Raw genomic sequence first — 12,833 nt, 5'->3', positions numbered from 1 at the left:
GTACCCCATCTGCACCTGGCTTTGATAGTTATGAGGACACTCAAAAACTGGTTACTTCTTTGAGCCACTGAAGAGGTTCCCTTTGCTCGAGCAGAGTTTTAGAAGTTCTGAATCATTTTATTGAGATTAGCTGAGAAAAAGATAGAAAAAATATCAGCAAATTTAAAATTAGCACAAATGCTAATTATTAATTAGTTTCACACTTTAAGACCATTTAAACAGGTGAGTTGTAAAAAACAAATCAACCCCTCCACACTTTTTATTCAGGAGAAAATGATCAGCAGCCAGGTGGGAAACACGTTTTTTCTCATATAAAGTCAGACATGGGACTAGGGCTGGGTTTTTATAATCGATTCATCGATTAAAATCGATTCTGGCTTGGATAAAATCGATTCATTAAAATCCTGAATCGATTTTTTAATATAAATTTATTTTGCCCGAAATGCCAGAATCTCTGGTGACATCTCACAAAATTTCAAGAACCACCAAACAGTAAATGAGAGCAGGTACAGGGATTCTGCACATAGACTTAAACACACAGTGCGACCCGCGGATCAGAATCAGTGAGATGTCGCCTTTCTCACGGTCGGGGCTGAAAGCCGACAGCTCGCTGATTCTGATCTGTCGGCGGGTCGGCGCTTTGTGTTCACGCCCTTTATGAGCCGATTCTAAAGCTGTTACTTTGATGTCTCTCCAAACAATATTGACCGAACCAGCAGCAAAAGAAGATCCAAACTACGCTTCACATAAACATCGTCATGGATTCACTCTGACTTTTACTGTTTTGCTTCCACTGCCATGCACAGCTCTCTCTCTCTCTCTCTCTCTCTCTCCCTCTCTCTGTACTTCAAGAACAGTTTCCCTTTCTTCATTATTCGCTTGCTTGTTACGCACAAGTCTACCGTTGCTTACAGGCTGTCGGCCGCTGTTTTTTTCCCTTTTACATTCTTCCGAAAAGAAAACCTCATTTCTGCTGTTCAATACTGAACAAATTTAAACTTTTTAAAATTATTCAAAATGCAAAACGCTGTCTGTAATAAAACCGCTGTAACTTCAGAGGTAATGTTCATTAATTAATGGTTTTCTTTCGTTTTTGATGTACTGCAGAATATTTTTATAAATCCCAGAACAGGAAAACCTTCATGTTTTTCTGTGTTTTATCTTCAGCTACTTTGACACAAAGGCATCTGCTGTGATGCTCACACCTGTGATAAAGTCTTGCGTGTGTCAGCTTCCTTTTTATAGATACAAAAATATGTAAATGTGCTGATCTGAAGTATAATATTTCTGACTGTCAAAATTTCCCAGATTCAAATCGAACCGAATCGAATTAAATCGAATCGTGGATCGAATCGATTCGGGACCTTGTGAATCGGAATTGAATCGATTCTAGAAATCAGTGACGATACCCAGCCCTACATGGGACTCACTGCTGGAGCCTCTAGTGGACATTAGAGGAACTGCAGCTTTGGTGCTTGAGCTTCATCTTTCAGTTCCTGCTCGCTGTAAACATGCCCTCATTTTTTGAAGCCAGGACAGGTGAAGCTAACAGTTTCTCCTCTGTCTTTTCCTCCTCTTCAGAACTCTAAAGTGGAGGAAAAAAGACCCTGACATGATTAAATGGAGTCTGAAGCGAGACAGCAGCTTCAGTTTGAACTCTCTGGGTTCTGCAAACTTTTCTTGTTCCTTATTTTTAAGAGACCAAACATAAAACTTCATGTTGGTGTGTTGAAAGCACTGAAAGCGTGTGAATTTCATGTTTTATATTGTAATCTTTAGTCATGCTGAGGCTGTCTGTGGGGCGATCGTACTTTTATTCTCCTTTTTCTGAGTGAGAGGAGCATCAACATGCTGCCAACAGGTGGAGGTTGTAAACAAGGATCAGTCAGGAGGAAGGAACTCAAACTGTTTGACATGATTTTAATAGTTGATTAAAGGTTAATTTAATAAACTTAATAAAGAGAGAATGACTGTCCTCCAATGCAGAGGTCAAACTTTTACCAAAATTTCCTCTGTGTGTCTGTGAGCTCGAACTCCTCCCAAACCCATCAATAGAGAGGCAGAGGCAGACTCTCGCTTCGGCCACTGAGACACAGGAGGATGGTTTTGATCCGCCCAATGAGACGAATTTACAGCCTTCTGATGAGTGAAAAGTTTGAAATCGACCAAGACAGCTTTGCAGACTTTCCAGAAATACACAAGTACTTACCAGCTGCCCTGCAACTCAGTGTTTCTGGTGCCCTCACCACATTCAGGTGTTTTCCCACTTAAAACATCACTCTTTCAGATATTTTTGATGAGCCCAAAAGCCATTCATTCCCCCCCAAAACTCAACGTAGCTCGCTAAACCACTAATCTCACTTCATAGGTCACCCCTCAGGTGTCACTTTACCTGTGATAGTAACTCCCAGCATGTGTAGGTTTGATCTCTGCTCCATGTATGAAACACATATAAAGAAATCAACAGCGTGAGTTCAATGATGCTTTTATTTTGAAACTAAAGAATAGAAAGAAATGAACCCGAGTAAGTTTACAGTCAGTTATCTGTGTCTGAATCTGGATTCAGATTCAGATGAAAAATAAGGAAACATTCCTCCACAGCACTGACACACATTTTATATCAAACTAAATCAGCTGTTTACATTTTTATCATGATAGTCAGATTAGGTTTAACATCTGTTAAGAGTTTAAGAAAAACACCTGCATGATTATCAAAGAAGAGAAAAAAAACTGTTGGATTTTGCTCAACTTAACAGGAAAGACTCCAGTTAAAAGCAAACATGTGGGCCAGCAGTCACCAAAATAACAGACTGACCAACACAGGACAGTGGAGCCTATAAAAAACGATGCAGTTTACCAACTTATAGAAAATAGTCAGGACCTAATGGAGGAGCAGCACTTTATGAAGAGCCGACTCAAAGAAAGGACAAAGAGAAGAGAATCACTGAGCATTTAACTGGATTGATTTGAATCAAAGATAACAAGAAGAAGTAAATTATCTGAGTCAGTAGAAACAAATAAACACAAAACTAGAACACAACCAGAAAGAGAGAGAGAGAGAGAGCAAGAAACTGATTCCAGCAGGTGATTTACTTCCTGTTTTACTTCTAAAAATGGCTAAGCTCCGCCCACAGTAGACAGTCTAAACAGGAATTGTTGGAGCTGTCACACCTCTCACATGGTGAAGATCAGATGACCACTGAAGGTGGTGTGATGATATTCATTATCACTTATCCTTGTACCAGCCCAGAGACGTACTGAGACCTGATCTCCAACCTCTAGAAGCAGTGAGGCTCCATTAGAGGCACTCACACCACCAGATGTTGGACTTTCATATGCTATAAATATGTGTTCTCCATTCCTGAATAACACACCACTTATCTCAACGTTTCCATATCCATACACTTTCCAGACAAAGTGGTAGGCTCCTCTCACTGGTGCAGTGAAAATACCTGTGGGACATTTGTTTTTGTTCTGTTAAATCAGCTGTTAGAACATCTGGAACATCAGCCTGACATCAACATAGCTGAGAAGTGACATTCAGTGTTATTACCTGTGTGTGGGTTGTAGGCATTTCCAATGTTTGTGACAACACGTTTGAAGATCAGAGTAGTATCTGTGTTAAAGGGTCCAGTATCTGCAGCACCTTGATCCAGCTGAGAGGCTGAGAAAGCCACCTGTTTGACTGAGAGAGAGAGAAATGTCATTATTTTTAACTTTCTGTTAAAAAGTGACCATGACAAAAACTTTAATCTACAATGAAATAAATTTTTGACAGCTGAAAGCGTTTCATTGTCACAGAAGAAATCAAACACTTTATGTTAGAATAAAATTGTTAAATGTTGCCAGGCTGTATGATCAAAGACGTTCTCCTGTTTTTAACACTCTCCCCAGCCTGTTGAATGGGTAATTAGCTATAGTGTTTAACTACAGGCACATCCTATGTGAAGGTTCGGTTTCTGTTCTTATGTAGTGAGGATGTTTACTTCTTGCCATTTATGACCTCACCTGTGTTTGTGTGTGGTGAGACCATTACAGGAATTAAGCCATATACTGGGTGAGGGAAGATGACCCTTTTGTGATCAGCAGGAAGTCACACAGAAATACCCACATTCACACATACTCACTCACGTGCACATACATACACAAACACATGCTCACACATACATACACATCCACTCAATGCCTTAAGTTTATGACGCACCATAGGGGGGTTTACAGTGGGTGCTTGTGTAAACTGTGTGTCACAGAATAAAAGGCTGCAGGGGAAGCTGGGAGGGCAGAGATCCTGTCGTCCGGCTCCCCTCGCTAGCATGTGAAAATCGATCGATCGCTGCTCTGTCTTGCATTCTTCACGGGAATAAGTCTGAACCAGTAGGCCTGCTGAAGTGCAGACCCAACACTTTATAATCCACATACTGTGTCACCAGGTGGTCAGTTAGTTTGAACTTTTACCCTCAGATATCATGTGGAAGAAATAAAAAACATTGTTGGTACTAAAGTTGCCACTGTGAATGAACTAAAGATATTCAAACACAGTAACGCCACCTTGTGGACAGATTTATATCACTAACGTATGTTAAGCCACCAGAGTTGCTGACTTCTGTCTGCAGGTGGCGTTACAGCACAAATAAAGATTCGAACATTCACAGCAATGAGAGTTCGAGCAGTGTTATGTCTTCAAACTGTCTTGTCTTTAACTGTATCAGAGCAGGTTTTAGTTTCAGTGTCTAACATTAAGACATTTAAACACAAGTACTAAACTCGTAAATGTACAATTTAAGATCAAACATTATTAATAAAAATATGTCATATATTTCAAAGTATTATTGAAATGATCAGATTCCCACACAGTACCTTGTAGTTCCTGCTTTACTTTGTTGATCTCAGTCTGCAGCTTTGCTTCTTGTTCTGAGAAAAATACAAAAAATAAAGGAAATCTCACTGACAGCACACAGTGATTCACATGTTTTATCCATAAGTAAGAAAGTAACAGTGACTCTCATTCTGTTCATGCTACACTGAGCGGTGGTCTCCTCCACGTCCCCTCATCCTCCACCTCACACACTGCAGAGCTGCAGAACCACACCTCTTACAGGTGCTGTGTGCCCATAGACTGTATGCAAAAGATGGATGTAACCACGCCACTGTCTGTTCACTTCCTTAAGGTGATAAACTGTATGGACTCGTACTCATGTAGCACCTTTTTACTCAGTTAAGCAACCAAAGGATGGCTGATGGCTGTAACGATGCTGCTGTAGCTCTGTTGGTTGATCAGGTGACCCCTGAGCCAAATGGCTACAGAGGCTTGGGTTTGATTCATGATTATGTAGCATAGTTCATACACACATAATTACCCAGCAGTTGAGTAGAGGTTGCTGGCTTCTGTCTTCAAATACAGATTCAAATGTTCACAGAAATCAGGCCCAGATTTGCTAAAACAGCCTGTGAGTGTAATGGTGAAACAGCACTAATAGGTTTAGTTAGTTTTAGCTGTGTTTTCTGAACACAGTTGCAGTCAGTTCATTACCTCCACAAAGGAGGTAATATTTTTGGATGTGTTTATGTGCATGTCATTCTTTGTGTCTGTAAACACGACAGCTCGAGAAGTTTAGATTCTGATAAAACTTTGTACTGGTGTAGAGTGGAGTCATTCACTTTAACTCAGTGTTATTTGTGTAGCGCCAAATCATTAAAAAAAGTTTCCTCAAGGTGTTTTTTTCTTGTAAATTAAAGTCACTACACTAAATGTTAAGTTTACATTAAAAGATGGTTTTAGATTTGGATATGTGTATAAGTACAGATCATCCACTCTTAGCTGGAGGTCCTAGTTGACCGATGAATACGTTTAATGGTGATCTCCAAAATCTGAACATTGAGTCTGGCTGTCAGAGAGCTGTTTGGGAGTCTGTTTTAGAAAGGGTGAATGCAGACAGTGTGAAAGAGTGCTCCACTGAAGAAATTTAAAAAAGGTGACATGATCTCAGACACACAAAGTTAATGAGACTGTTTGAGGTCCTGTGGATTAAAGACCTGTAACTGAGCAGTCGTTTGTACCTGAACAGGTAACTGTGGTCGAGGTTATTGATTCCCTGGATAAATTTGAACATGTGCCAAAAATATACACATTTTAACATTTCTATAGAGATGATCAGATTTGCACACAATACCTTCTGACTGCAGCTTCAGCTGGTCGATCTCAGTCTTCTGTCTCTCCAGCTTTGCTTCTTGTTCTGAGAAAAACACAAAACAAAGAAAATCTCACTGACAGCACACAGTGATTCACATGTTTTTATCTCTAGTGCTGCTTTGTGATTATTTGACTCTGCTGAAGGTGACTGTGTTCATCCTTCCTCCCATGGATCATGACACTGACCACACCACCAATTAAATCCTGATCATCTGGAACACCAGCAAGACACTCTGGACTTACCTAAAAGTATTTTATTCCAGAAAACATGAACTGACCCTGGGTGGTTCCCCGTAACCTTGGTTATAAAGTTTGTGGATTTGCAGATTACTGAGTTTCTGAGCTTCCTGTTACAGAAAACATGCTCCGTTTCACATGGAGGGTTTAAAAATACAGGGCTTCATCAGTTGCTTCATCAGTTGCTTCATCAGTTGCTTCATCAGTTGCTCCCAGGATGTTTATGAATCCTGGTGTAATTCTTTATTAAAGATGCTGCTTTACTTAAACAGCACCCTTCAGCAAACAGAGACTGTTAAAAGTCCGCTTGTTTACTGTACCTGTTTAGACTACGTTACCCATGATGCACCTCGGTATTGTACTTACTTGCATTCCTGTGTGTGTGCTTACCACGTGGGTATTGTAAGATAAGAGTGATGCTTGTTTAGCTTTATCTGTGTTATTTGCTAAGTAAGAAGCTAGTCCAGTTGCTATCGCTAAGATGCGGGTTTTGGGCTACTACAGGCAGCCTTGGTTTCAGCCCATATTTCCTTTAATATATGACTTCCTGTTATATATTAAAGGAAAGCTAGTTGTAGGTGGCTTTAAGTACTTGCTATGGTTATTATCTGAACTTGAAGAGTTAACAGCAGGCAAAAGACTGTGCAAATGACCTATAACACTGAAGGGTCAAGCAGCAGCATGTATGAATACCACTGATGGAACATGAGCTTTGAATTACAAGCTGGGAACTTAACCAGTGACATGATTGTTTGAAGGCACTGGATGTGATATTTGCCATGCTGGGAGTTAACCTAAAAGAAAAGACTGAAAAGATCAACAGAGAAGAAACAGAGAAGAAGAAACAGCTGAGTGGGGCCTGTGTTTGCTGGAGATTTGAAGGCCAAACAGGAAACTGTGAGAGGAGGGACATGGACCAGTGAGAGGTCAAGCCGGACGAGGTCGAGTGAGAGCGTACAGGATATAATTGGATTGAAAATGGAGGCTGAACTGGTGGAGGTTTAGAAATGTCCAGAGCATCATAACAGAAAGGTAAAAAAAAAGAGAGAGAGAGAGATAATAACTACATGAATGAATAGAAAACACACATACACAAATTGTTACATGTGAAATTATTTTTGGAGAGAATCAGAAGTGAGATAGTTTGAATCCACAGCTCCAGTGCACAGACATTGATTAAACCTGGCTAATAACACACACACATGCAATGAAAATCAGCTTGCCATCTTTTATTAGTGTTAAAATAGGGTGAATTTAACACACTCAAACCCAGAAGTTGAGGAATAACTCAGGGAAGTTCCACGACAATAGAGTGATTTTTGTGAAAAGGAAAAAGTGATTAAAGCTTAAAGTAGTTTTTAGAATAGTGAATTAGAAGTGCTCTTGGACAGATTGATCAAAACAAGTGATTACTGTAGAAAGAAAGAAAAATAATTCAATAATGTGGTAATGTTTAAATATGCATTTCTCTTGTCAGGGTAACTTCCTGAGATATGACTCAGTATGCAAAGTAGCTGAAATGAGTGGTGACGAAGAAGCTTGCTGTCTGGCTGTGTGTCTGAGGCTTCTTATCCGAAGTTTAGAATTTAGTGATGATAGATTGTCATAACATATTTAGAAAGGGCTTAATGAGAATACCAATGGTGTGCAAAACTCTGTGGCTTTTAAGAAGATTTTCTGTGTATTTAGAAGGTGAAATGATGTCAGTTGACTTTAGAGTGTAAGGACGCTGAAGAACCTGAGGCAAAACTTTTCTGTGTTTAAGATTTTGAGGTTGTTGTTTTAGTGATGGGTTGATTCGGTCGGTTAGGTTTGGGTAGTTTTCTTATTTTAATAGAGGGAGTTTTATTAATCATGGACATGGTTAGAACTGGGCCCTTTAAAATTGTAACAGTGCACTTAGAGAAAACCTGTCAGGTGATTATGTTTTGTGTTTTGATGAGCTACTAATCAGCTCTCTTTTTCTCATTTTTGTCCTAAGCAGGCCTGCAAGATTGAATTAATGGCGCTAAAAAATTTCCGGCAGAACAAATAGAAGGTGACCTTTTCCAGATTACAATGGGCTGAGGAGAAGGCTACCTGTGGGGACCTGATCAGGTTGTAAGTCTCTGTCTAAAAGGATTGCAGTCAATCAGTCCAAGAGCATAAAGAACCCTTTTCCTAAAAAACAAAAAACAAAATAAAACAAATGAATGAGCTCATGTTGCTGAGGGTGGAGAATCTGATTATTTGCACGGGAGTCTCCACTATCAGCAATATCTGGTGTGAATGCGTGTGAGTGAATGTGTGTGACTGAACTGCGACTGGACTGACGACGTGGACTAAAGGTTAGACTGACTTGACACTGAGACAAAGACTGGACCAAGGTTAGGATGAATAAATGTGAACAAACAATTTACCATGCCGGCAAGAGAAAGGGGATGCTTTGCTGTGCTTTGCTTTGCTTTTGGCCGGAGCAGGAGGAGGAGAGAGAACGGAGGGGAGACTGAAGGTTCACATAAGAGTGTGGAGCTGAAAACATAATCTTTTGGCTGCTAATTTCGGGTTGCTGATGTTTGCTTTAAAGAAAAAAAAAGAAAGAAAAAATTCTGTTTTTTTGACTGGGTTTAGATTATGGTATCATATTATATTGTTGGGGAAATGCCAAATGCTAAAGGGGAGGAAATGTTTGATATAACTCAGGTTACTATTAACAAAAGCAGGCCACTGTAGAAGTCAATTAAATTTTATAGAAGGAAAACAGGTAGAACCAAAGCAAAATTTAGGAATTACATAGGGGATTGGTAGACTTGTTACATTAAAATGTAAGTTATGGAATAACAAAGACTGGTACCAGTGACCGAGGTTTTTCCATTTAAAATAGTAAATTATTAAATGAATTAAAAGGAAAACAACTGGTAAGGGTCTGTGATACTAGCTGCCACTGGACAGAAACAGGAGCAAAGTAAGGAAAGCAAACTCATTTTGGTCAGCTCTGATAAATTCAAATTAAAAGTACCATGACACTCAGAGGATCAATGTGAAGTTGAAATACGGGAAATTTTCCATGAAGCACATGACTGATAACTGTTCTGATTTAAGTTTTCTTTCTTATAACACAGATTGGATCATAAGGGGGGTAAACTGAGTATGAAATGTGAAATTCAGGTTAACACACAGGTTTTGTTTCTTGGAAGTTCCAAGGATGCAGGCTCTTGATGGAGCCAGGAGTTCAAAAGATTTGACATGGTGATTAAATTGATTTTATTCCTTAACACAGGTTTGCAGGCCCAGAGCAGATATACCTGAGAGGAGGATCGCTGAGGTGTTTTGAGAAATAATATGACTAACCTTTTTCTTTTAATTTCCTAAGCTCTGGTGAAGCATTTTCAGTTTGTGACACACAAGAGGTGTCAAAAGGGGGAATTTTAGGTTTAATTTGAGATAAGGGGCTTCATGACCATTTTATGACTTTTTGGGTGTTTGATACTTTGGGTATGGTAAAACTCACGCATAAGTAATTGCTCATATGCTTAAGCTTAACTGATTGAAAATCTCTGACTTGGGTTGGATGTATTTTAGTAGAATAAGCGTTTGTAACCATTTTCTTATACATATTGCATGTTGTGCTCATTAAAAGAGTTGATGCTCAGTCTATTCAAGGTCTTAAGCTTCGTTTGGCGCGATGTCCCGACGATCTATTGTGTAAGTGACTTGGAGCAATAGAAGGTTAAACCGCACACACGCTTACAAACACAAATGATTTAAACATAGGCCAGGCCGAGGGCCTGGAATTCATTTAGCTTCTAACTGCATTTGAGCTTGCCTAGTAACAAGTGACAGAAGAAGAGTCAAGAAATTGTAAGTCCCCAGGAATCATAAGGAAGGTGAAACAAATTGCCATGTATGGAAGAATGTGATAGAAAGAGGAACGTCGCTGTCTGTTTTTATGCTGATATGCTGATGGTGTGTATCTTACCCTGGGTGTGTTTAATAAAATTAAAAGTGTTGCTCACACACATAAAGAACATTAAGATTAAGTAAAGGTTAAGTAAAGCTAATATAAAGGAGTCTTGGTCGTTGTGTCCTTGGGCAAGACACTTCACCTACTGGTGTTGGCCAGAGGGGCCGATGGCGCGATATGGCAGCCTCGCTTCTGTCAGTCTGCCCCAGGGCAGCTGTGGCTACACCTGTAGCTTGCCTCCACGAGTGAATGAATAGTGGTATTGTAAAGCGCTTTGGGTGCCTTGAAAAGCGCTATATAAATCCATTATTATTATTATTATTATTATTATTATTATGGCAGCCTCGCTTCTGCCCCAGGGCTGCTGTGGCTGTGGCTGTAGCTTGCCTCCACCAGTGTGTGAATGAATAGTGGAGTTGTAAAGCGCTTTCAGGGTCTTGAAAAGCATTACATAAATGCATTCAAGTACACACCTACACAGCATGTAAACAAACCGTGAACAAAATCCACAGGATATAAAAAATAAATGATTGCTGGTAAGGGTCTCTATATATTAGTATTTACCAAGGGTATGTTGTGACGTACCTTCAAAATTACAGTGATCCGTCGCTATAACGCGGTTCACCTTTTGCGGCCACATTGTTTCGCAGATTTTTTTTAGAGCAATTTTGCTATTTTGCTTTTTTACAGTGCATTGTGTTGTGCATCCTGATCGGCTGTAGACCGTTGTCGATCCTCCGTGCAATGTTTTGCACCGTCAAAGGCACCCAAAAGGCAGAGGAAGATAACCATCACACAACAAGTGGATTGCTGATTCACTGATGTTGAATTCTCTGGCATCTGCTGTATTCCCATGTTCTGGATCTAAAAACAGGGTTTGATCTTTGGTTTCTTTCTGTAATACTGGACCTATTTTTCTACAAAGGTTTGAACTTTGAGAGTTTAAACAAGAGAGAAAAGTGTAAAAAGTGTGTAGTGAGGGGTTTAGAGCCTTAAAACATCTATAATAATTGTAAAAAATAAAGTTGACTACTTCGCGGATTTCATTTATCGCGGGTTATTTTTAGAACGTAACGCCCGCGATAAACGAGAGACCGCTGTATACAAATACTGGGAAATATAAAATTTGAATCCTTTCTCTCTTTTGCTCTGAGGCGCGGGTGAAAAAATATCGACAAGTCGATGAAGATCATCTACAGATATATTCGGTAAATGCCCAAGACAGTTTGAGAAATGTAAATCACCGCTTGATTCATTCATTTGGTTGACTTGTTTTGGAAAACTGGACCGTAAACAATATCACACCGGAAACGAGCGCTCTACAGGAGTTTCCCCACCGGACATAACGCGCACATAGTCTATTATCCTCAAATAGTAATTATAATAATAATAATAACTTTCTAAAGCACATTTCAAGAAAACCAAGTACACTTTACAAAAGAGTTTAAATGAATGTTTGTCATTCTGAATATCGATGAAGTGACATTGATGTGTCTGTACCACAACAGTGGATCTTATTCACTACCTGACATGATACTGTACCTTGAGTCTGTTTTTCCAGGAATGCCGTCCTCACTTTCTGTTCAGTCAGTGAGGCGGTCAGCTCTCTGAGCACAGCATGGATATCCTGTAGAGAGGGTTGTTGGTTTGAAATCTGCTGGTTATGATTTTCAATATCTGCGTCTATCGGATTGGTGGAAACAGAGCAGGCCAGAAGCAACAGCGAGAAAAACACCATGATCTCCATTCTGTCAGTGAAAACTCAACAGTCTCTGTGTCATCTGCAACCCTGACTGACTTTTATATTACACAGTGCAAAGGGGAGGTCGCTGTATCATTAGATTCACTAACCCTACGATAACTGAGGGCATAAAATAATTCTAGTGAATTAATGACTAATGTAATCTTTATGACTTCAAGACAGACTACAAGGAAAATGTAACTGTCAATGATTGTTAACACTAGATTTACTGAACCTGCGCAAATATGCATAATTTCCCTGAACCTAACACCTCCTAGCACCCCGATGAGATTTTCACAGGCCTTCAGCTCCATTGATCTCCTGCTTTTGTTGTGCAAATACACCCTCCACCAACCCCAAACCAGGAGAGATTCAGAAGGTCTTTCCTTCCAATCGTTGTCACACTCTACAACCAATGTTCCCTCTAAGCTGCACGCGTGCGCAATTGCGCACTGCTGGCACGGTCTCTGCGCACACAAAAAAGATCTAACCTGAATTGAAATTAAAATAAATACGTTAACAATTCTGTTTTGCAGTGTTAGTCAGTGACTGGCTGCTCCCATATGGGATTAGAACGATGCCACCTTATCCCACAGTCCAGCCAATGATGCGATTCACATTCGTATATACGCAGCTAATCAACGTCGCTGACAGGCTATGACAGCGTCCTTATGTGCCGACGCCGGTGTTTTAGCCAGCAAAGCGGCTGATGTGGAGTGAAG

General features: G+C 39.9%; 1 protein-coding gene across 1 annotated transcript; it reads right to left on the bottom strand.

The window, feature by feature from the left end:
* Positions 1 to 3,057: 3,057 nt before the first annotated feature.
* Positions 3,058 to 12,117, bottom strand: LOC113030973 (complement C1q tumor necrosis factor-related protein 3-like). The gene is made up of 4 exons (XM_026182786.1): positions 11,913 to 12,117; positions 6,171 to 6,233; positions 3,554 to 3,685; positions 3,058 to 3,452 (listed from the first exon to the last, which is right to left on the bottom strand). Exons 1-4 carry the CDS (start codon positions 12,115 to 12,117, stop codon positions 3,175 to 3,177), a joined length of 678 nt encoding a protein of 225 aa, XP_026038571.1. The 3' UTR covers positions 3,058 to 3,174.
* Positions 12,118 to 12,833: the final 716 nt, after the last annotated feature.

This window comes from Astatotilapia calliptera, chromosome 10 (genome assembly GCF_900246225.1).
Source record: "Astatotilapia calliptera chromosome 10, fAstCal1.2, whole genome shotgun sequence".
Taxonomy (NCBI): domain Eukaryota; kingdom Metazoa; phylum Chordata; class Actinopteri; order Cichliformes; family Cichlidae; genus Astatotilapia; species Astatotilapia calliptera.
This window is presented reverse-complemented; position numbering and strand designations above follow the sequence as displayed.